Raw genomic sequence first — 26526 nt, forward strand, 5'->3', positions numbered from 1 at the left:
AAATGGTGGAAAAGGTTGTGCCCGGTGAGAGAAGTCCCAGTACCAGGAGGAGGTTATGTGCATGTTCCATGGTCCCGACAGAAGAAATAGAGAGATGGTCCGGAGAAATAGAAAAGCCAAAATCCCAGGTGAAGGTATTGGATATTTTTAAATTAAAAGTCGAATTAGAGGAACTGGTGGCTGGAAATGTGCGATTAGACAGGTTAAACACTCTCAGTGAGGACTAATTGTTGATTATATGTCGAAGTATCACTCACAATACTAAAAGATTTCATGAAAAGTTAATGAGTTTGGCTTCTGAAATGGGAATTGATATTGGAAAATCTAAAGTTTTACAGAAACCTTACCGAACTGAATTTTCTGACAAAGATTTAGAAAACATGAATGTGTCAGGATGTAAAGTGCAGATTAAGGATTTACTATCATTGTTGCAGACGTGGGGTGATTTAGACAAATAGAAAGCTAGATAGGCAAAAGAAAAATGAGGAGGCCCAAGTGAAAAATATTGCAAATGAATATTTTTTAAAAGAACCAGAAATGGTGGAAAAGGTTGTGCCCGGTGAGAGAAGTCCCAGTACCAGGAGGCGGTTATGTGCATGTTCCATGGTCCCGACAGGATATGTTATCATTTACGAATGATTTCCCGAAACTCAGAGAGAAACCTTTAGAGTGGTACAGACAAGTTGAAAGATTTGTAAAAGTTTCAAAAGTACTGCTGAAAGATTTAGATGGGTTATTTGACATTGTGGTTCCTGTGGCTCTATGGACAGAATGTAAGATAGCTGTTGATTGGCCTAATGATGAGTACCCTAGAGACCCGAAGACAGGAGCCCCGTCAGATGAAGTCATTAAAAAATATAACCAAGTAATACTGTACTTGAAAGGAAAGGTACCCCTGAAAGAAACTGACTGGACAAGAATAGACAGAACTACCCAAAATAAAGATGAATCAGTGCATGCATATTATGAACGCCTTTTACAGGTATTCAAGCAGTACAGTGGTTTGGAAAGCATTGATACGAAAGACATGACCCATTTTATTTATCGATTTGTGTCAGGATTAAAACCAGAAATTTCACAAATGATTAAAGATCATAAAATCTGTTGGCAGGCCAAGCCGATAGGTGAAATACTTAAGTATGCAAAATATTGTGGGGAGGAACTTGACAATAAACGAAAGAATTTAGAAGAAAAGGTAATGTGGGCACAAGTAAAACTAGCAGAGCAACAGGAACTTTAGTTGAATCAATTGATAAATAGTCAGAACCAAGGAGGTGGAAATGGAAGTAAACCAAGAGGTAGAATAAACAGGGAGGAGGCCAAGAAGAAATTTCCTTGTCATGGGTGCGGAAAAATGGGGCATTGGAGAAACGAGTGTAAGGCTGTATTGAATAATCCTGTACAAAACGATAATTTGAATCCACAGTCGCAGAATGGTGTGTCAACGAAGCCACAGCAACAGGTAATACAGAACCAGTTACCACTTGCATCTAAGCCAGATTCTGGGAGCCAAGCAAATTACAAAGTGGATACCACAAATTGGGAGGGAAATGGAAGGAGAGACGCAGTGACATCACAATTTTTATTTTGAGTGACGCATTTTTTGAAGAAGATAGTTACTGACGGTGCCTGAGAGGGGAGGACGAGGAGTGCATGCTTGGCGCATCCTTGCCGGTAGATCAGTCAGGTCCATACATTGAGGGAAAAGTTGAGGGAAATGATGTTACTTTTTTGTTGGATACTGGCACTACCCGTTTTTCTGTGAGAACTGCAGACATTCCAAACCTACCCCTCTTGGGAGAAGTAATAAACAAATTAGTACCCCTGTTACAGAACCTATGGAGATCAGAATAGGGGATTTTAAAGAAATGCACAAATGTGTAGTGTGCGACTCCAGTCCAGTGAACCTATTAGGTAGGGACTTACTGCGCAAAATGAATTGTACAATCTTTTGCACCCCAAGTGGTGTTGAAATTCAAACCCCAGACGAAGATGGAGTTTATAAATTAATGTTGGCCAAACAAGAAACTGAAAATAAAAAGATATTAGTGACAGACCCCCCAAAATAATTGCAGCGTACAGTGAATCCTGAATTGTGGGATTTCACTGGAAAGGATGTAGGATTAATGGCAAATGTTGACCTGGTAAAAGTGACAGTGAAAGAAGGTGCAGTTTACCCAAGCATTCGACCCTACAAAATGAGCCAAGAAATAAAAGCAGGTGTTGCAGCAGAAATAAAGCGTTTGGTTGAACAAGGCATTTCGCAAGAAATAAAGAGCAGTCCATGTAATTCACCAATAATTGGCATAAAGAAACCGAGCGGGAAATATAGGGTCGTACAAGACCTTCGCAAAATTAATAAAATTGTCTTCCCATGTTGTCCAGTTGTGCCAAATCCTGCAGTGATTTTGTATCAGATAGCATGGGGAGCTGGATGGTTCACAGTAATAGATCTGTGCAATGCATTTTTCTCCATACCATTACATCCAGATAGCAAATATCTTTTCTCGATCAAATTCAACGACCATATCTACGTTTGGAACCATGTCCCTCAGGGGTACACAGAAAGTCCATCTATTTTTAATCAGATATTGAAAAAATGCCTTGAATCTCTGGTCTTGCCCGGACAGTCTGTCCTGGTGCAATATATAGACGACCTGTTGGTGGTGTCTAAGGCTCAGAATGATTGTGTTGTTGATACCATTGCATTGCTGAATCATTTGGAAGAAGGAGGGCATAAAGTGTCACCTGAAAAGTTGCAATTCTGCACCACATCGGTAAAGTATCTGGGGCACCAGCTAGAAAGAGGTGTCAGACGAGTTACCTCTGAAAGAATCAAAATAATCAGAAACATGAATCTACCTCAGACACAGAAAAAAATCAGAATCTTTCTTGGAGTTGTAGGTTACAGCAGACAATGGATTGTGGGATTTGCAGTCCTAGCTAAACCTCTGATACAAATGACAACAAAAAGAGCAAAAGACCCAGTAGAGTGGGATGACGAAAGCATGACTGCCTTCTTGAAGCTGCGAGACTGTCTCCGCTCAGCTCCAGCCTTAGGGATGCCTGAGTATTCAAAATAATTTGCATTATTCTGTGATGCACGCGACAATTGTGCATTGTCTGTTCTGAACCAAAGTCATGGATTAATGAGACGTCCTGTGGCATATTTTTCATCCACACTAGATACAGCGGCATCTGCATTGCCAGGATGTCTGAAAGCAGCAGCTGCAACCTGTATGAGTCTTGAGCAAAGTGAATCCATCATTATGGGACACCCTGTAACTGTGTATGTTCCACACTCAGTGGTGATTCTGTTAACAAGAACACGTACTCAGTATTTGACTCCTAGTCGGCTAACTAAGTATGAGCGAATTCTTCTGGGTGCAGAGAATGCGACTATAGCCAGGTGTACTGTCTTACATCCAGCCACACTGTTACCTGATTCACACTTCGCAGAAGTGAAAGGGGAAGTCAAGCATGATTGCATCGACCTCACAGAATACAGTACTATGCCCCGACCAGACATACGAGAAGAGCCATTGTTGACATTTGAATATGAGCTGTTTGTGGATGGCTCATGCATGAAACATGAGGAAGGAGATTAAGTGCTGCTTATGCTGTGTGTACTTTGTGGGGTCCAGTGGAAGCATCCTATTTACCTGGAGTCAAATCTGCACAAGTAGCCAAATTAGTTGCATTGACAAGAGCCTGCAAATTTAGGAAAAATTTGAGAGTAACCATATACACTGACAGTCAGTATGGTTACGGGGTTGTGCATGACTTTGGCCTACTTTAGATGCAAAGGGAGTTTCTGACTTCTTCGGGTACTCCTATGAAGAATGGACATTATGTAAAAGACTTACTAGAAGCAATTCAATCACCAAAAGAAGTGGCTGTGGTCAAGTGTGCTGCTCACCAATCTGGAAATGACAAAGTGACAGCAGGTAACAGATATGTTGGCCAACTAGCCCAGCATTGTGCCAAACATAAGATGGCAATAAATAAGAAAATTGATGCACATAGAAACAGCTGCCAACTTATGTTGCTTGGAAGAGTGAAAACATGGGAAGAAGTGAACGATTTGCAAAATGAGGCAGAAATGAAGGAAAAGGAAGAGTGGGAGAAAATCGGATGTCAGAGAAGGGCTGAGGGAGGTGTTATTGTTTACCTTGATGGGAGACCTGTGTTACCAGATTGTATGCTTTCTCCTAAGGGTAGGATGTATCATGGAAATACACACGTAGGTAGAGACGCTATGATTAGACAGTTCAGACAGAGCTGTTTCAACGCTAGGTTTAGGAATGTAGCAGAGAGTCTTTGCCATGCCAAAGAATGAATCCTGGTAAGAGAACTGTAGTGTTGCCAGGAAAGATTGGAAAGGCAGAAGGTCCCTTCATACTACTCCAGATTTATTTCACCCAATCACGCCCTTGCAGAGGACTGAAGTACGTCCTTGTCATTGTCTGCCTTTTTTCAAAATGGGTGGAAGCCTACCCTACACGCCGGAATGATAGAATCACTGTAGCTAAGTTACTACTGGGGGAACTCAAATCACGTTTTGGTTTTCCAGTAACGATTGAATCAGACTGAGGGTCTCATTTTAATAATGAAATAATTTGTCTGATCTGTGAAGCATTTCAAATTGAGCAAAAGGTGCACTGTACATACCGCCCAGAGGCTTCTAGAGTGGTAGAGCAACTGAATGGCACAATCAAGTCTCGATTGGGAAAGATGTATGAATCTACCCTATTGAAGTGGCCTGATGCTTTACCTCTTGTTCTGATGGGACTCAGAAGCATTCCAGACAGAAACACAGGCTTGAGTCCCCATGAGATACTCATGGGAAGAACAATGAGGCAGGCATGGGTACCAGGACACAAGCTGATAAATATATCTGATGATTTTGTGCTCGAGTACTGCAAAGAACTGGCTGACCAAGTGCGTTCTATCTCTCACCAGGTTGGGGAAGATGCTGTCGCCAGAGAATCAACTCCAGCACATGACCTGAATCCAGGTGACTGGGTAGTGATAAAAGAACATACTCGAGAATCTTGCCTAGCACCAAGGTGGGGAGAGCCACATCAAGTGATATTGGTTACTACCATAGCTGTAAAGTGCAGGGGAATTCCGAACTGGATCCATGCGAGTCACACCAAAAGGGTGACTGAACCTGATGACGTAGGAGTTGAAGGTTGTGCAGCTGAGGGGTCTCAAGAAGTTGATCTCGAAGTAGTTGATGAAGAACAACCGAGCACCAGTCAGGATGAATAGATTCCAGTAGTCGACATACCTGCAGATTATGTGAGAACCAGAAGTCAAACCTATCTAGATAGACAGAGTGATAGTGAGGATGAGACAGGAATAGAAGAAGGTACTCGTATTATAGAAATCCAAGTCAAAAGTGATTCTGTGGAGGACCAGATAGCGAAAGGTTGGTGTACTCCGACATTTGAAAATACAGCCAGTACTCCAGAGTCTGAGGAGGGAAAGAGAGGTATTAGGGCAAAAGCTCAGGCAGAAGACAATCAAGAACTCCAAAGACCTGAGCAGGATCAGATAGGGGTAGAAAAACGTGTTCAGGAAGAAGAAGGCGAACAAAATCAAAGTCAAAGTCAAAGACAGCAAACTCCTGAACAAGGCCATATTAGTGTCCAGGCAGAAGAAACCAAAGTAAGCCCTGGACCTAGTCAGACAGAGAGGAATTCAGATGCTGACAGAGAACAAATAGTGCCACAACTGAACGAAAATAAAAGAGTATATGAAGAAAGTCAAAGCACAGTGCCAGCTAAAAGACTCAGAAAAGGAGATGAGTGGCCTGGTTTTGTCAAAAGACTGAAATTTTGCCTTAAAACAATAAATGAAGAACCAGAGCAAGTAAAGGAAATATCAAGCCAAGCTGGACCATCCACAGAGCAACCTAGAAGAAAAAGTCCACGTTTGAAAAGACTGAATAACAAGTTCAAAGGATCTGAATGGACCTACGTCATACTTGAAGATTTCAAGGATCTAGAACTAAGTGATGACGAACTGATTATTGATCAAACTGACGAAGAAGTGAGACCAACTTGAGAAAAGAATCACAGGTTGAAAGTCTGTGAATAGTTACAAAGAGGGGATAAAATCTCCTTAGTCGAAAATGGCTGATTATAATGTTAACGGAAGACCGAAAAGAAATTGTTTAAAGACATGCTGTAGAATATGTACATGTAATATATTAATGTTAGTTATAGTATGGTTTGGATTGACATTAGCTATACCTTACCTAATGGGCAAAGAAATGTAGAATAACACTAATATAATTGAGCAAGTAGATTCACCTAAGACAACAGATACACATACACACGAGAAAGCAGTTAGTCTTAAGCAACCTGAAGTAGCTTTAGAAGCACCAGATGAGGGAGATTTACATTATAGAAGAGTTAGAAATAGAACTCATTTAAATGTATTTGCTAATCTGTTAGTACATTATGTAGAAGCTATGGAAATCAGTGACTGCTACGTTTGCATGAAGTTGCCCATATCAGTAGCAGAAGGGGTCACTTACCATCATTTACTTCTGACCTATGGTATTTCATGTAGTATTTTAGCTAGTCTGTTTTATAGAACTGGACAATTACAATATTATTGTTCTAATTTTAATGTAGTCTTTTCTGAAGTTCCTTTACGTAGAAATTTAAATCGCATTTCTAGTACTAGAGACTCTACACAGTTTATGGGAGATTATTTTCTAACAGTCGGATCAATAGATGTAGCTAAGGCGAATAAAGAAAATCTAACATGCACATTATAAGAGAAAGAAAAGATGTTTTTAGATTTAGTCGACAAAAGGAGACAGGATTTCCATAGAAAGGCCACAGAACATGAACGAAAGATTCCTAAATGGGCTAAAAATAAAGAATTTACCTCTAATGGCAAAACTCAAGCTGCTATGTTGCTGGATTTCGAAAAGAAAGGGAAACTCTGTCTCCATAGAGAGAAAACATATTATTATGACAATATATTCATAGGTTCCAGGGAATGTGAACACAATTTCAAGGTTATTGGGGGTTGGGGTTTCAAAGATGGAACTGAACCAGAATTCCCTGGAATTTATTACATTTGTGGGAACAAAGCTTATTTTAAATTGCCTGATCATTGGCACAGGAGTTGCTATTTTGGAATAGTATTCCCAAAAGTGTACCACCTAGAGAAAATCACTGGAAGAAATGAAGAGACTAATAGACTAACTCGTAGTAAAAGAGCATAATTTGCTGAAATAGTACGTGACATATTTAGTGCACTAATACCTTGAGTGGGAGTGGTTCTGAACACTCAAAGAATCTGCAAATTGTCAACAGTGGTGGATCGCTTATCGGCTGACACTGCTAGTGGATTTCTGATGATCAATACCGAATTGGTTGCAGTAGGATCAATGGTTTTTAAAAATCGACTTGCTCTTGACATATTATTGGCAAAAGAGGGCGGAGTCTGTAGAATGCTGAAGACGCAACATTGTTGCACTTACATTCCAGACAAAAGTATGGAAATTGAAAGGTACGCAAGAAATATTACTAATTTGAGAGAAGAATTGAAACCACTGGAGGTTGACAGTGCATGGAAGAGAATAATTAGTGGTCTCTCCTCAATAGGTAGTTGGTTGTCTAACGTAGGAAAGAGTTTTGTAGGTAAAATACTGATGCCAATGGTGGGAGTAGCACTACTGAATTTAGGGATAATAATTTGCGGCAAATGTTGCAAACACAAGAAAACATATAAAGTAAATCAGAAAGGAAAAAAAAGAAAAGACACTTCAGTGAAATTGAGCTTGAAGAATTAAATGGGCATTTGTTCAAGAGAATGATAAACTTCCACATGAATAATGGGAAAAAGCCTAAAAGAGTGTTTGAAGAAATAGAAATTAGTAAATGATGAAAAGTTGGCATCTGTTTCTGTAGTTTGTGATGATATAAAATATCATCAAAGAGGGGATTGATGGAGCAAGGTTTTGCACGTAAAGCGCCTTGCTTGGACTCAGCCTTCTCGAAATAAACTGTAATATACTAATAAACATGTTTTCGTCTTATTAACAATGCAAAACACAACATTTCTAGAATCTAGGGGAAGCTTTCTTATGTGCTTTTACTAACAGTAACTCGAGTGTTCTAATATGGCCGCAGGAACTTTTCTGCGCATGCGTCTGTCATAGAAGTCTGTCAGGAGAAGTGTGGCTCACTGGTTAGAGGAGGCAGACCTGGAAGCAGAGGTCAGCCTGGGACCAGGGTTCAATTCCCGGCTCGGCGGGGTCTTGAGTCCTAAAATGTCCATGGACTCGACAATTCTCGCTCCGGTGCCTACTCGATTCATGGGTTCACACTCTGCGACTCTGGGCAATAGCTTGCTTAATCTCCACAACGGCCCCTTGCGGCGGGATGCCTGGCTTTCCCCTTCCGGATACCCTGCCGGGGTTATCTCACAGGGGAATACCAGTATGGATTCCCTAAGCAAGCGCTTAGAGACCAGTTGGTGATTTGCGCTATATAAATTCCTGTACATTTACATTTACATACTCACATGACATGACATACTTACTGTTTGGTGGGAAATTCTTGCTTCTGCGCATTAGAACTAAAGATGGCTACTCTGTGTTTTCACATGCTAATGCTTGCATTGCTGCTTTTATTAAATTGTTCGTTCTGCATAATCCTTAATGTTTTAGTTAAAATAAAGTAATGGGAATAGAGTAGAGATAAGTGGTATACAGTGCATTCATTTATTTCTTGTTCTAAAACTGTTTCTTGTCTACTTTTGCACGTATCGTATTTTGGGCCTGACCGCTTCTTCTGAAATACATTTTTGGAAAAATTGCGCCTGTGCAGAGAAGCTCAAATTCCTGAAGCACTGACATTGAAACCCGGCCAAATCCAGACCTGCTAGAAGATGTTCCTGGGATCTTACCTCTTGACCCTTGGGGAGGAAGCTGAATTGAAATGTTATATTACATTGTAGTTCTTATTGATACATTCACTGCCGGGTGGAATAAAAGTGCATGGGAAAATAAAATATTGGGCGGGAACATAAATCTGAATTTTGAAGAGCATGACCTCATAACTGGTATGGTGTGATGACCTCTCCGCGTCTTTTGACCAATCAAATTGAGGTAATTCACACATTTGCAACATTGGGGGTGGTACACTGCCCTGGAAAATGGTATAACTAAGGTAGGCTTAGCTAGTTAGATTGTCCGACTTGTCCGAATAGCTGAACTGTCACTGACCAAGCGCACTCAATAGGCGATCGAGAGCAGAGGTGCTGGTGGAGCACTCTGTCAGAAGATTTGATAACCCAATCGGGGTTCTGGGAAGGAGTTTGATAACCCAATCGGCGTTCCTGGGGAGAATATTCACTAACCCAATTGGGGTCCGACTGATAGCTGCAGAGAGTGGTGTAACGCAGGTGTTGCACTTTAGCTGTGGGTGCCGGTCCTGACCTGCAGTGGTCCTGTCCTGATCAAATTTGGTCCGTACTGTTACTGATTCTGGTCTGCATCTGTTCTATCCTGTTGGCACCTGCATTATTGAGGGTCCTATCCTTTATCCCAGCCCATGGCCAGGGTTGGTCTTCATACCATTCTAGGTACATATAAAAGTTGTAAAGGTATGTCATTTGTGCTGTTTCCCTTTTCTTACCCTTCCTATATTTCAATGTTTAAAGAACGTTTCATGATACTTTCACATCATCTTACTTTGATATTATTCTTGATTGATCAAGCCTTGACTAATTTAGTATGGACATTGACATTTAAAACATTATTTAGATAAAGCGTTTACATTTTTCCCGAGTCTGTGGTTATTTAGGAGTGAAAATTATTACATACTAGCTATTACTCTTACTCCCTTGATCCCTTAGGACTCTAGGTACCAGTGACAAGGATTGGTAAGACAAGGTATAGGTCCTAAAAGTAATTTTTACTGGTTTGAAGCATAGGTTTACCTGTTCAAAGTGTGTATGTGTTTATGGGCCTAGGTGAGTATGGTAACATTCTGGGCAGGTGAACCCGCGCTCTGTCACTTCAAAGTCCTCGAAAAGTAAACATACCTCAGCAGCCCATTACCATATGTTCACTCTGAGGCAAATATTAAACACAAATTAATGATTGCTTTGGGAAGTTATGTTCCTCTAAAGAAACGTAGAAAGAAAAATAGAAAAGCGATGAAAGAAAGGAGAGAAAGGAGAGAAAGATGGAAAGAGAAACAACTTGAGGAAGGAAAGACATAGAAGAAATTATAAAAAAGAAAGCTGGAAAGAAAGAAAGGAAAAAATGAAGGGAAGAAGAATGGATGGACAGTGAGGAGAGATGGAATGGAAAAAAGAACAGAGGAGAGAAGAAATTTGTAGCAGGAACAAAGAAGAAAAGAAATATAAAAGGGACTGAAATTTAAATAAAAGGCAAAAAAGTAACAAAACAGAGAAGGGGAATACAAAATGGACAAAGAGTGATAGAGAAAGAAAGGAACAAATAAGAGCTATTTATTTAAGGCTTCCCATAAGTGACTTTTTAATTTTAGAAGAGAGAAGGCTTGGGGCGTGACTTCGGTGCCGACGCAACATGACGGATCTTGTTTGATGCAAGCGACCGCCATTTTGGGCCGTCACACTCGTGCCTCATCTGCCAGTAATTTCTTCGTTTCCCTTAAAATGCCACATTGATGTCCTTTATGCCGGCAACATGTTTATTTTCATCGAGATATTTATTTCTTCTGTTGATCACTGCCTCTCTTCATATGTTCTCCACGTGGGACTGGATTTCTACATGTTTACAGCTTTCCATGTCCTTTCCTTGCCAGATTATATGACTACATGACTTTTACATTCCTCAGTTCACAAGGGTTTTTCATTTCCCACTTCTCAACTTACCTGTAACCTGATATCACTTGCTGCCATTTGATGATATTTTGCTGGGAAATGTTCTTTTTTGCGCCCCCTTCAGGAATTTTGCACTCTACAATTTCCTGCTGCTGTTCTAAGTGAAGTACGTCATTGTGTGGCTGCTGTTTTTGAATCTTCTGGATTTCTGCAACGACTCAGGCGGCGATATTTCCAGTTTTACTCAAGACAGCTTATTTTTTTACATCTGTTCCTCTAATAGGTACGTGGGCGGCCGCCATTTTTGGCCGCTGAGCTGACGTTTCCTTAAGTCACGCTGGAGACCCCTTCCAAATTGCGACTGCATTACCACCCTCTTGAAGAGGGTGGTAATTTGCATGTGTTTTGCAACCGCAATTGAGGTCACAAAATATTCGTACATTGATTTGTAGACGCAATTAGGAAGGGAAGGCCCCTTCCTAATTGCGACTCACAATTCCTAAAAACGAGTCTCAAATAAATTGTGACTCGCTGTTTAGGAATTGTGCATGGCCCTGGGCCATTTTACATGCGCAAATGGGTTTGCAAACCAGTTTGCGCATGCAATTTAGGGTCATACATCTGGCCCTAAATTACTCATTTCAGTGAGGCATATAAGTAATATGTACCTGCACGTAATCAGTGCCTATGTCAACAGTATACTGGAGAATACAGTCATAAAATACCAACTTTAGTAGGAAGTGAGAATAGCAGAAGTGGGGTGTATTGCCTTACTGTAGATCATTACTGAGGAAAGAACCCTGCTCATGACTTCCTATTAAACTATGAACCACTTTGTTTTGTTTTGAGACTAAGGAATACAAACATAATTACTGGGCTGGGCAATATATTATTGTGTCTTTTGGTTGACATTTGAGTTCTGAGCTCTTTTCCCCATACTACCTCCCTGGGAAGACTTAAATTGCTCGCTCTTGCTACACTGCCAGTTAAGTGAAGAAAGGGTTGTATTTGGCCCAGTTCGCCAAGCTATAGTAGGATAGATTTCAGGACCACAGTTGAGGCCCAGTAGCCCCTGTCAGCCTTCTGTCCCCACAAACTGGATCTGGAAGTCAATAAGAGTCCTCACCATTAATTAAAACATGCGGTGTCTCACAAACGATTTAGAAAAGGGGGTGGTGATGAACAGAGTGTCTGAGTTAAACAGACCACTCTTACCCAGTCCAAAGATCAGGGCTTGATCCATCACCGTTATTTATCTCACTGCCCCATCCCAGCTCAGAACCTGGCTATATGCAAATCAGTCTGTCCCTGGCCCAGTGCATCATGGGAACAGGGCAGACTAAACTACCAAGCCAATTCTTCACCAGAAAGGAGACAAGCTACCGGGGACCGGTTTCTGGCATTTCAGCCTCTGTCCCTCACCACCCCTTGTTGTAAATATTTTTGTCCACCCTAAGCGTGGAAGGGTATTCTCAGATGTGAGACCCTTGCTCATTGCACCATCAGGATTCAAGAAAACCGGGCCGAAGACGGCTGTAATGCCAGAAACCGGTCCCTGGGAGCTTGTTTCCTTCACAGTGTAAGAATTGGCTTTTGTAGTTTGGTTTGCCCTGTTCCCATCATGCACTGGGACAGGAACAGACTAATTTGCATACAGCCAGGTTCTGAAACTGGGATGGTGCAGTGAGCTAAAAAACGGTGTTGGATCTAGCCCTGATCTCTTGACTGGGTGAGAGCTTTCTGCTTAATTCAGAGACTCTGTCCCTCACCACCCCTTGTTGTAAATATTTTTGTCCACCCTAAGCGTGGAAGGGTATTCTCAGATGTGAGACCCTTGCTCATTGCACCATCAGGATTCAAGCAAACCGGGCCGAAGACGGCTGTAATGCCAGAAACCGGTCCCCGGGAGCTTGTTTCCTTCCCAGTGTAAGAATTGGCTTTTGTAGTTTTGTTTGCCCTGTTCCCATCATGCACTGGGACAGGAACAGACTAATTTGCATACAGCCAGGTTCTGAAACTGGGATGGTGCAGTGAGCTAAAAAACGGTGTTGGATCTAGCCCTGATCTCTTGACTGGGTGAGAGCTTTCTGCTTAATTCAGAGACTCTGTCCCTCACCACCCCTTGTTGTAAATATTTTTGTCCACCCTAAGCGTGGAAGGGTATTCTCAGATGTGAGACCCTTGCTCATTGCACCATCAGGATTCAAGCAAACCCGGCCGAAGACGGCTGTAATGCCAGAAACCGGTCCCCGGGAGCTTGTTTCCTTCCCAGTGTAAGAATTGGCTTTTGTAGTTTGGTTTGCCCTGTTCCCATCATGCACTGGGACAGGAACAGACTAATTTGCATACAGCCAGGTTCTGAAACTGGGATGGTGCAGTGAGCTAAAAAACGGTGTTGGATCTAGCCCTGATCTCTTGACTGGGTGAGAGCTTTCTGCTTAATTCAGAGACTCTGTCCCTCACCACCCCTTGTTGTAAATATTTTTGTCCACCCTAAGCGTGGAAGGGTATTCTCAGATGTGAGACCCTTGCTCATTGCACCATCAGGATTCAAGCAAACCGGGCCGAAGACGGCTGTAATGCCAGAAACCGGTCCCCGGGAGCTTGTTTCCTTCCCAGTGTAAGAATTGGCTTTTGTAGTTTGGTTTGCCCTGTTCCCATCATGCACTGGGACAGGAACAGACTAATTTGCATACAGCCAGGTTCTGAAACTGGGATGGTGCAGTGAGCTAAAAAACGGTGTTGGATCTAGCCCTGATCTCTTGACTGGGTGAGAGCTTTCTGCTTAATTCAGAGACTCTGTCCCTCACCACCCCTTGTTGTAAATATTTTTGTCCACCCTAAGCGTGGAAGGGTATTCTCAGATGTGAGACCCTTGCTCATTGCACCATCAGGATTCAAGCAAACCGGGCCGAAGACGGCTGTAATGCCAGAAACCGGTCCCCGGGAGCTTGTTTCCTTCCCAGTGTAAGAATTGGCTTTTGTAGTTTGGTTTGCCCTGTTCCCATCATGCACTGGGACAGGAACAGACTAATTTGCATACAGCCAGGTTCTGAAACTGGGATGGTGCAGTGAGCTAAAAAACGGTGTTGGATCTAGCCCTGATCTCTTGACTGGGTGAGAGCTTTCTGCTTAATTCAGAGACTCTGTCCCTCACCACCCCTTGTTGTAAATATTTTTGTCCACCCTAAGCGTGGAAGGGTATTCTCAGATGTGAGACCCTTGCTCATTGCACCATCAGGATTCAAGCAAACTGGGCCGAAGACGGCTGTAATGCCAGAAACCGGTCCCCGGGAGCTTGTTTCCTTCCCAGTGTAAGAATTGGCTTTTGTAGTTTGGTTTGCCCTGTTCCCATCATGCACTGGGACAGGAACAGACTAATTTGCATACAGCCAGGTTCTGAAACTGGGATGGTGCAGTGAGCTAAAAAATGGTGTTGGATCTAGCCCTGATCTCTTGACTGGGTGAGAGCTTTCTGCTTAATTCAGAGACTCTGTCCCTCACCACCCCTTGTTGTAAATATTTTTGTCCACCCTAAGCGTGGAAGGGTATTCTCATATGTGAGACCCTTGCTCATTGCACCATCAGGATTCAAGCAAACCGGGCCGAAGACGGCTGTAATGCCAGAAACCGGTCCCCGGGAGCTTGTTTCCTTCCCAGTGTAAGAATTGGCTTTTGTAGTTTGGTTTGCCCTGTTCCCATCATGCACTGGGACAGGAACAGACTAATTTGCATACAGCCAGGTTCTGAAACTGGGATGGTGCAGTGAGCTAAAAAACGGTGTTGGATCTAGCCCTGATCTCTTGACTGGGTGAGAGCTTTCTGCTTAATTCAGAGACTCTGTCCCTCACCACCCCTTGTTGTAAATATATGTGTCTCACAAACAACATGCTAATCAGTTACTGTCTCTGGAGTCGTCATCTTTTATATTGCATGTCCATGAATGAGTAGTCTACCCCCTCCTCCTACTTCTCATTGAATTAATCTGTCACCTTCATCATCTGTAAGATAAAGGTCATTATAATTTATCTTATCAAGATGGTTCTTCTTCCTAGTAGTCTAATCGAGACACACAAGCCAACTATGGGCTTCAGTACCATATACTGTGGAACCATGTTGACGGATGCGGTAACTGGCTGCAGCACTACATCTCCATTCTGCGTTTTGCACCTCAGAATAGAGGATAATTGGGTAAGACTGCCTGTTTCCCATCATTCTGAGTTGAAAAACTCAGAATGTGCAATGTTTAGCCTGGACATTTTTTTACAAGTTTACCTGTTGAAATCTGGGGTGGGAACAAGGTGCCTTTATAATCTTAATTGTAATACTTATTCTCTGTGCTCACTTTACTCCATAATGAAAACCCTGGAAATATGTTCCCTTGCTCATTTTCAAAACCTTCTTCTTTGTATTCCATAACTCTGCTCTAAAGATGCCCCTCAAACCGATCCACACTAAATGTCTATAATAAATAAACATTCTCAGAATTCTGTGTCTGTATGAGGCATTGGGCAAACTGCCTCTTTCTGTATATGGCCTGTGAGTTCACAAAGTATCTTTATGATGTCTTGGTGAAGCAACATTATTCTGCACATATTCATCAGAGCATAAACCTTTAATTTGTCAAATCTCAAAAACATAACCACTGTAATGCAGGTCTCATAAATTGTTAGGATGAACTTACATATATCTGACTGTGACTGAAACGTTTCTGAATTTCATACAACAGACTGCTATCTGTTAACTCGCTCAGGGTAGCCAGGTCATCATTTGGTGCTGGAGGCATTAGCTTGACCTAAAAGAACAAAACAATTTACTGAAAAGTTTGCATTTCTAGCTGTTTTGCAATTAATGTATTCCTTGTATTGAAATACAGTACACTGAATTTTAACATATTCAAAAACTCACGAAAAGTAAAGAAATGCACTCCAAGAAAAAATGTTTATTTCATTTTGGGGACATTTCAGACTCCCTATTTAAGTTTATTTCAACAAATGTTTTTGAAAGTTCACCTTATATCTAATACAATGGAGTGCTGTTCAGGGCATCATTGAGCTGGTTTACCCATTTGTATTTTATGTCCCTGTTGCTCTCATTATTTAATTTAAGTTTATAGTAGAATAAGAATACACCTGTGTGTGAGCAGTTGGTTGAAGAGTGTGAACCCTTATTCAAGCAAAAGACACCATCCTTTTCAGGGTGAACCTCAAAAAACATTAATTTAAACTGTTCTTAGCCCTTTGGTAGCTGTGCGCAAGAGTAGTCAGGCAAAACTTACAGGCAATGTGTAAACTATAATTATGCAACACTTAAACAGTGAAAACACAACACAAGAAAAATCCCACACCATTTTACAAAAAATAGTTTAAAACATAATAAATTATTTGACATAGAAACAACAATTCAAACAGTAAAACCAAAGTTATGAATATTTAAAGTTTAAGGTGAAAATTAGCACCTAAATTTTCAAAGAGACAATCGTGGGTGTCTGTTCGTGTGACACATTGGCAAGATTGACACGTATGGCTATCCTTGCAGTTTGGTAACACGAGGTGGATTAGGCCCAGGATCTGCTTACTTGCAGATCAGAAGAAATATTGAGAGAAAAATGTCTCATATGATAAAGTTCAGTGAGGCAAGGCAGTCAGTTGTGTCCAAGAAGGAGTCGTTTTCGTTGGGTACCCACTGGACAAAGACGCAGTGAAGATTTCTACATTCAGACTCAGACTCTCATTTAGATCTTAGCAGATTTGTTACTTCGTCACAACAGTGCCTAATATCCCATCTGCTAAAATATAAATCCCATAGGATATAATGAGATTTATGTTTGGGCGGAAGAAATATCCTTCACGGTTGTGAAAGAGTAACCCGCCCACTGAGATGTAAATCAGGCCCTTAGTCTCTTTTTTGGAAGTCGAAAAATCCCAGCCGGACGAAGTTGCAGGCTGTAGCTGACGTGGGCATGACAAGGCCAGATACCCCTTCTGCGAGAAGTGGTTGAACATGATTTGCTGCTGTGGAGCAGAATGTAGTAGGAGTGTTGTATAGCATTTTAGGACCCTAGTGTAGTTTTCCTGATTCATGCCCTTATATAGGTATAAATCACCATGTCCTTACATAGGCATAGAAATCATAACCATATTTAGACATAGCTCATGCAGTCCAAATACGGCATGGCTAATTCCACTAGTTCCGAAAATCCACGACAATTTCTTGGAAAACTTGGCTTTAGCAGTTAGGGACTTCCCCTTGCTTGAATATTGATTTGTCCAAGAACTCATGGAGTTTATAAAGAACTGAGACTCTTTGATGACGTTATTATGTCCACCTTTACGCCAAACTCGGCACCTTCAAGGTATAAATATGCCCACACTTGCCCAAGCAAACACACGGTGGTTTGGAGCAGTTCGACTATCTACTTGCCTGACGCATCTCGCTACAGCAAGTGCTGAAGGAAGCCGACCCTCCAGCAGACGCACTGAGAGAGACGCTGTCTTTTCTCCTGCTGAGAAATCCAGCTCCAGTGTTTCCAAGCTCCCCTTGCGGGGTGTTGGGAAATCGAGTCCTGAGACAGAGAGATAGGAGACCTTCTCCATTCTAAACCAAGGTACGGAGCTGATTAGACCCTAAGAGAAATCTTGGATAGATTCTTGGCAAAAGAATACAAGACTTATGCTACACCACACTTACTTCTTCCCTCGTACTAGACTTAGGTTAGGTACATCGGGGTAGGCGTATTTTAGAAGCACTAGTTGAGTACTTTTAGTCTTTATTTATGTATGTATTTTATGGCTTAGAAACCATACCATGCTTTTACAGTATTATTTTATAATACTCTTCTTGCTGTAAGCATTATACTTTACAGCCAGTATTACGATTGTAGCAGTTAATTTCTTCTGTATGAGAAAGAAGACTGTTCAATAAATAGTTTTTATTGAAAATGCCCGTCTTTCTATTTTCCCTGCACCTCTGATGAAACGAAGCAGGCACGAATGACTGAGTGAAATATCTATCTATTGTTTCCACGACTCTGAAGATCAGTTTTATCTTGGGGAAACAAAGTTGTCATGTTTATGCGGTTGTCAGAAACGAATCCCTTCTTGTGAATTCGAGAAAGTTTCTAGTGACCTCTGAGCTAGCTGGTACTCACAATTAAGTTTAATATATTCGATAGAGACCTAGTAGACATAAGTCCTACGTTACATCTATAGGATATAATATTACAATGCGCAGAGCCTATTGGGATTATAGGAACTACATTAAAAGAGCTACTGTGAAATTAGACTGACCGGTAAGGCACCTTGGGCGGATCAGCGAGCAGATACCTCTTGGTACTCTATTTGGGTGAAGATTTTCTATTTCACAGGTTTTGGTTTCACACGTCTATGCGCTTTTAGCACCATATATAAGGGTCCAGGACTGGAGGGCACAACTTGGAGGTTCAGTACTCTCTCAGGCTGGGTCCAGATGTAGGTTCAAGATGGTTGGAGCCTTTTCTATCCCTGAGGCCTTCTAACTGGCACCTTGGGGGTCACTCAGAAACTCCTGGGTTCAAGCAGTATAACAGGTTTCAAGCACCAGGGCAGTACTCCGGGGGACAGGGTAGGTTTTATGCAGCAGTGCAGTCCACTTGGTGCAGTAAGGCAGTCCTTTGAAGTACACAACAGGCCACGGGCAACAGTATAGTGGGTCGGAGACTCCTAACTGTATATCTGGTGCCAACTGTGAGCTGGAAGAAACCTCTGGAGTTTTACCCCCACAGAAGTGTCTGGGATTTCTGCCATCCTACACTGGTTCCAGGATCTCTGGGTGCACAAAAGGCTAGTGTGAGGTTCTTTGTGTGAGGGCTGAGGCAGCTGCTTTGAAGTGCAAGTGGGGAAGTGCACAGACATGCTCCCATCATGTCTGAATGGCCCATTTTGCCAGCCACAAGCCCCCCTATTGTGTGGCTGTTTGGAGGAATCCACAAATAGCAACTGCCAACTACACCTAGTCATGTGATCCAGGAAACAGGCTGCAAGCACTAATGGGTAGGACAAGAAAATGTCAACTTTATAAATGATATTTTCAGCATTGTGATAATCCGACTTTACATTAACGTTGACTTTTTGTTAAATTTCAGTTCCTCAGACACCGAACATGACATTTCTACTTGCTCCCAAGCAAATGTTTACAGGTCCTGGGTAAGTGTAGTACCACTTAACTATACAATTAAATTAACTGTGCCAATGGGGTGTCAGACAATTTTACCATGTTTAAAGGGCAGAGCACAATCACCTTAGTAATGGTTAGCAGTGGTAAATGCACAGAGTCCAAATTTGAACAAAAAACAAAATCCAGAAAACAAGAGGGCTGAAGTAAAAAAGTTTGGCGGTGACCCTGCTGTCTAACATATAGGCAGTGGGTCAACTCTCATGGGCAGAGGGTGGAGGCTCTGAGAAGCACGTGAGCCAGAATGGTCGTACCTGGTGATATCCAACAGGTTTTTACAGCAGAATACCAGGAAAGTCAGTATCCAGTGGCTCTCATTCCCTGCAATTGTGGAGGTGTCTCCAGTTCCTTAAAGGCAGTTCCATCATGGTTGGTGTTTATGTTTGGCTTTGACCAGGTCTAGCACGACCAGATAACGGTGGCTGGCAAATCGTGCTTTTTAGCTTTATCTTTAATTTAAATGTAAAAATATAATCTCTGGCTCTGTATATTGTTTTCTTTATTTTGATGTCATTTTATTTATAAAAATGTTTTCTATTTTTGTAAAGTGGTTTGGGATTTTTCTTGTGTTGTGTTTTCACTTTATTACTGTTTGAGTACTGATTAAAACCTTTACACATTGCATCTAAACTAAGCCCGACTGCTTTACAATTGTCGAAGAACTGTCCAATCCCGACATAGTCTTAATTAGGCCCACTCCCTCCCAAGCTCTTTGTGAATCACTGAATAATGTTTTCATAGAAAAATTATCCTCTATTAAAGCCAGTATTACCAAACACACTACTCAGAATAACACCTCTTCCTGGTTCAAGAACCCTTGTTCCCTCGACTGCTTCCCGGCTATAGATGCTCAGACTTTTCACACCCTGCTGTCCAAAGTTAGATCTGGTTCTCCATGGACTGCTGCCCTCCACACATCTTAAAAGTAATCCTTACTGCCCTCACGGGACCAGCCCTTGCTCTCCTGAACAATTCTTTATCCCAAGGCTGTGTACCTAAGGCCTTTGTGGAGAAGTGTGGCTCAACGGTTAGAAGCAGCAGACCCGGAGGCAGAGGTCGGCCTGGGACCAGGGTTCAATTCCCGACGCGGCCGGGTGCAGGACCAATGTCAGCGGGCCTGATAAATCTCACCTCGGTGGCACTCTAACCATGGGCTCCCACGCTGCAACTCTGGGCAATAGCTTGCTTAATCTCCACTCCGGCCCCATCACCGCCGGGGATGCCTGGCTGCACATTGGGGATGCCCAGTAAAGGGACCATCTCACAGGGAAAGCCAGGACGGGTTCCCCAGTGGTACAGCGCTGGGATGCTTCCGGGTAACCACGCGCTCTATAAATCCAACATTCATTCATTCATTACTCATTCATTCAAAGAAGTAGTTGTGATTTCCCTCCTGAAGAAATCTGGAGCGGACCCTCAGACACTGCCAAATTACCTTTCCATTCCCTTGATCCATACCTGGCCAAGGTATTAGAGGCCCACATGGCAAAATGTCTGTCCAGTGATTCAAACAGAGAACTGCTTGTAAACGATGCACTATGCACACGTCCCCGTAGGGTATTTGATCAACCACACTTATCGGTAGTTTTAACAATTATAACAATGTTTTCAAACAAATTTTAAATAAAGCATTTTTTAAAGTACCAAACAATAACATGCAACCAGTCGGATGCAAAACATCTTTTGTTTAATCGAAGTTTTTCTTGTCTTGAGATTGATGCTTCAATCTTGGTACATTACTCCATGTACATACATCTTGTCAGTAGCTCCCAATGCATTTCGGTATGACAATACCTTCGTCAGGGGATGCTCTAAACAGATACAACAATAGTAATCAGAACCGTCAATGTGGGACCCCACATTCCACCATATACCAATTTTCATTGTTTGCAAGTTTGTCATAACGAGTGCCTACTATGCGTGACCTCCACCACTGTACTATAAAACTGAAAATCACCACGTGTGACACTGCACACAAAATTGTAACCAAAAGCCATACCTGTCTGTATGTCGTGAACTACTGCTATGGGTTTCATGAGGTGTTCCTAAATAACAAAGCACTACTGTAACTAATCCAGTAAAAAAGCACACCAAACCATTTCGCACAGAACAGGAATTTGCTCAACTTTATGAGGCTGAAAGCCAGACGCCGCCTACCTCTTCCAGTCGCATGTATCGCCCAAATGGATAAACGAGTGGTAGTCCACCTTCTAATCTTCTATCTCTGCAAAAAGTATAAGTTCTATGTAAATTCCTCACAAGCCCGAAGGTCCCTTACTCGCCCAAAGTCCCTCGCAAGTTGCCGCTTACCTTACTATCTCGAGCCTAGACTGAGAATCTCCGTCGTGCGTTCACAAACGCCTCCTGCAACCCTCGCCTCTACACCTCGCTATCTTGTTCCGAGTAAAAACTGAAAACGGACTCGCCGAACCGGCGTGGGCGCCATCTTAACCTAGTCTTTCAGTGTGTCAATATAGTAAAAACTCTAACTGTGTTAATAAACGTGAAAAAACAAGAAAAAACAATGTGAGAAAAACAATGTAAGGTCTGCCAATGAATGAGATGTGAAATACGCCACTAAGTGAGCGCTAGTTGTGACAAAGTTGCTTATTTAACAATACACATGAACCATAAAAATGACAATGTACAATGATACAATATTAATTACAGAAAACATGAAAATTCGATTTTGTCATTGAGACCCTGTGGCTCAAGCGTGTTCAATCTGCGAATCCAGTATGTCTCCCTCTGTAGTAGTTGACGATTGGTGTCAGCATGTCCTTCCTGATCTATGGTTTCTAGTACTGTGTAACGCAATTGAGGAATTGTGTGATGTCTTTCCTTCCAGTGCATGGCTAGATTGGACTTCAGATTGCCTGTTCTTATTAGACTCTTGTGTTCGGTGATACGAACTTTTATTTTTCTGGAGGTTTTACCCACGTACACGAGCCCACACGGGCATTTGATGGCATACACAACTTTGCTCGTGTTGCAATCTGAGGTGTGTCTTAGTTGTATACGTTGACCTGTTTGTGGGTGTGTGAACACATCCCCTACCATTACGTTGCCACAATGGCCACAGTTGTGACACTTGACCATGCCTCTATTTCGTACTGTGCCTGTTTTTATTAGAGAATGTTTCAAAATCTCTTTTATGTTCCTGGACCTTGTGTGTGCTATTATGGGTTTGTCAAAGAACACATCCTTGAAATCCGTCTCCTGTTCAAGCACCTCCCATCTTTTTAAAATGCTTTTCTTGATAAATTTACTGGATGTGGAGTTTTTAATGACAAAAACCTCCCTTTTCAATGGTGTTTTGACTGTCTTAGTGAGTAATTCCTGTCTGGTTTTCTGACTTGCCTTCTGTTTTGCCTGCTGTAATACCTCATCTGGATAGCCTCTTTCCTTGTATGCCAAAACCATACCCTCCATCTCTTGGATACCCTGTTCTTCCTGTGAACAGATCCTACGTGCACGTAAGAACTGTGAGAAAGGTAGATGGTTCTTTAAGGATTGTGTATGGAAGCTGCTATAGTGCAGCGCATTGTTACGATCTGTCGCCTTTTTATATAGTCTAGTTTCCAAACTGCCATCTTTGATTTCAATAAGGATATCTAGATAATTGATGGCCTTCTCCTCCACTGTGTGTGTGATATTAATTTGATCATGGCATAGGTTTAACTCTGTGAGTAAATGTTCCAACTTGTCCTTAGTGCCATCCCACACTATGAGGATGTCGTCTATGTACCTTACATAGAGCCTGAGGTTTTGTGTCCATTGGGGTTTCTGTAAGACATGCTCATTCTCATACTTAGCCATGAATATATTGGCAAAAGTCGGTGCCCCAGTAAAACCCATGCTGGTTCCTGTCCTTTGTAAGTAGTAGCTGTCTTGCCATCTAAAATATCCATGAAACAAACAGAAATGCAACAGTTCCAAAAGAAAAACATTTGTGCCTTCGTCATAGTCATGCTGTAATAACATCCATTCTACCGCCTCTAGACCCTCCTGATGAGGGATAGAGGTGTATAAGGCACATATATCAACAGTACATAACAATACATTTTCTCCTTGCATAATGGTAACTTGGCTGATCTTTTTTAAACAATCCGTGGTGTCTTGTATGTATGTGCCCCATTGTTGTACTAGTGGCTGGAGGTAGTGATCCAAAAATTTGCCTAATGGTTCATGCAGTGACCCGCATCCCGCTACAATTGGCCTGAAAGGGGGGTCTGTAGGATTTTTGTGCATCTTGGGCACCATGTATATGTGTGGCCTCTTAGGATGTTGTACCGTCAAAAATTTGCGAGTTTGCTCATTAATCCAACCCGTCTCCTGTGCTTTTTCAAGAATGGTGTTCAAAATAGTTTGAAAACGAACTGTTGGGTCAGTGTCCAATTTGATGTATGTGTTTTGATCAGTGACATGCTGATTCACCTTATCCAAATAATGAGAGTGGTTGAGTACAACCAATGCTCCTCCTTTGTCTGCTGGTACAATTTTTAACATATCATTCTGCGACAATTTAACCAGAGTTTGGTGTTCTAATCTGGTGAGATTGTTGTGTCTCGATTTAGTCATTGGAATCTGCTCTACATCTTTTTTTACCAAGGTTTCAAAAAGATGTAGAGCAGATTCCAATGACTAAATCGAGACACAACAATCTCACCAGATTAGAACACCAAACTCTGGTTAAATTGTCGCAGAATGATATGTTAAAAATTGTACCAGCAGACAAAGGAGGAGCATTGGTTGTACTCAACCACTCTCATTATTTGGATAAGGTGAATCAGCATGTCACTGATCAAAACACATACATCAAATTGGACACTGACCCAACAGTTCGTTTTCAAACTATTTTGAACACCATTCTTGAAAAAGCACAGGAGACGGGTTGGATTAATGAGCAAACTCGCAAATTTTTGACGGTACAACATCCTAAGAGGCCACACATATACATGGTGCCCAAGATGCACAAAAATCCTACAGACCCCCCTTTCAGGCCAATTGTAGCGGGATGCGGGTCACTGCATGAACCATTAGGCAAATTTTTGGATCACTACCTCCAGCCACTAGTACAACAATGGGGCACATACATACAAGACACCACGGATTGTTTAAAAAAGATCAGCCAAGTTACCATTATGCAAGGAGAAAATGTATTGTTATGTACTGTTGATATATGTGCCTTATACACCTCTATCCCTCATCAGGAGGGTCTAGAGGCGGTAGAATGGATGTTATTACAGCATGACTATGACGAAGGCACAAATGTTTTTCTTTTGGAACTGTTGCATTTCTGTTTGTTTCATGGATATTTTAGATGGCAAGACAGCTACTACTTACAAAGGACAGGAACCAGCATGGGTTTTACTGGGGCACCGACTTTTGCCAATATATTCATGGCTAAGTATGAGAATGAGCATGTCTTACAGAAACCCCAATGGACACAAAACCTCAGGCTCTATGTAAGGTACATAGACGACATCCTCATAGTGTGGGATGGCACTAAGGACAAGTTGGAACATTTACTCACAGAGTTAAACCTATGCCATGATCAAATTAAGATCACACACACAGTGGAGGAGAAGGCCATCAATTATCTAGATATCCTTATTGAAATCAAAGATGGCAGTTTGGAAACTAGACTATATAAAAAGGCGACAGATCGTAACAATGCGCTGCACTATAGCAGCTTCCATACACAATCCTTAAAGAACCATCTACCTTTCTCACAGTTCTTACGTGCACGTAGGATCTGTTCACAGGAAGAACAGGGTATCCAAGAGATGGAGGGTATGGTTTTGGCATACAAGGAAAGAGGCTATCCAGATGAGGTATTACAGCAGGCAAAACAGAAGGCAAGTCAGAAAACCAGACAGGAATTACTCACTAAGACAGTCAAAACACCATTGAAAAGGGAGGTTTTTGTCATTAAAAACTCCACATCCAGTAAATTTATCAAGAAAAGCATTTTAAAAAGATGGGAGGTGCTTGAACAGGAGACGGATTTCAAGGATGTGTTCTTTGACAAACCCATAATAGCACACACAAGGTCCAGGAACATAAAAGAGATTTTGAAACATTCTCTAATAAAAACAGGCACAGTACGAAATAGAGGCATGGTCAAGTGTCACAACTGTGGCCATTGTGGCAACGTAATGGTAGGGGATGTGTTCACACACCCACAAACAGGTCAACGTATACAACTAAGACACACCTCAGATTGCAACACGAGCAAAGTTGTGTATGCCATCAAATGCCCGTGTGGGCTCGTGTACGTGGGTAAAACCTCCAGAAAAATAAAAGTTCGTATCACCGAACACAAGAGTCTAATAAGAACAGGCAATCTGAAGTCCAATCTAGCCATGCACTGGAAGGAAAGACATCACACAATTCCTCAATTGCGTTACACAGTACTAGAAACCATAGATCAGGAAGGACATGCTGACACCAATCGTCAACTACTACAGAGGGAGACATACTGGATTCGCAGATTGAACACGCTTGAGCCACAGGGTCTCAATGACAAAATCGAATTTTCATGTTTTCTGTAATTAATATTGTATCATTGTACATTGTCATTTTTATGGTTCATGTGTATTGTTAAATAAGCAACTTTGTCACAACTAGCGCTCACTTAGTGGCGTATTTCACATCTCATTCATTGGCAGACCTTACATTGTTTTTCTCACATTGTTTTTTCTTGTTTTTTCACGTTTATTAACACAGTTAGAGTTTTTACTATATTGACACACTGAAAGACTAGGTTAAGATGGCGCCCACGCCGGTTCGGCGAGTCCGTTTTCAGTTTTTACTCGGAACAAGATAGCGAGGTGTAGAGGCGAGGGTTGCAGGAGGCGTTTGTGAACGCACGACGGAGATTCTCAGTCTAGGCTCGAGATAGTAAGGTAAGCGGCAACTTGCGAGGGACTTTGGGCGAGTAAGGGACCTTCGGGCTTGTGAGGAATTTACATAGAACTTATACTTTTTGCAGAGATAGAAGATTAGAAGGTGGACTACCACTCGTTTATCCATTTGGGCGATACATGCGACTGGAAGAGGTAGGCGGCGTCTGGCTTTCAGCCTCATAAAGTTGAGCAAATTCCTGTTCTGTGCGAAATGGTTTGGTGTGCTTTTTTACTGGATTAGTTACAGTAGTGCTTTGTTATTTAGGAACACCTCATGAAACCCATAGCAGTAGTTCACGACATACAGACAGGTATGGCTTTTGGTTACAATTTTGTGTGCAGTGTCACACGTGGTGATTTTCAGTTTTATAGTACAGTGGTGGAGGTCACGCATAGTAGGCACCCGTTATGACAAACTTGCAAACAATGAAAATTGGTATATGGTGGAATGTGGGGTCCCACATTGACGGTTCTGATTACTATTGTTGTATCTGTTTAGAGCATCCCCTGACGAAGGTATTGTCATACCGAAATGCATTGGGAGCTACTGACAAGATGT

General features: G+C 41.9%; 1 protein-coding gene across 1 annotated transcript in view; it reads right to left on the reverse strand.

The window, feature by feature from the left end:
* Nucleotides 1-26526, reverse strand: part of MYO16 (myosin XVI) — a 2821299-nt gene that overhangs the window by 1704896 nt on the left and 1089877 nt on the right. The window contains exon 11 of the mRNA XM_086934162.1: nucleotides 15530-15640. Within this exon, the coding sequence (XP_086790288.1) occupies nucleotides 15530-15640 (111 nt within the window). The remainder of the gene's footprint in view (nucleotides 1-15529; nucleotides 15641-26526) is intronic.

The sequence above is a fragment of the Lissotriton vulgaris genome, chromosome 8 (genome assembly GCF_964263255.1).
Source record: "Lissotriton vulgaris chromosome 8, aLisVul1.2, whole genome shotgun sequence".
In the NCBI taxonomy this organism is placed as follows: domain Eukaryota; kingdom Metazoa; phylum Chordata; class Amphibia; order Caudata; family Salamandridae; genus Lissotriton; species Lissotriton vulgaris.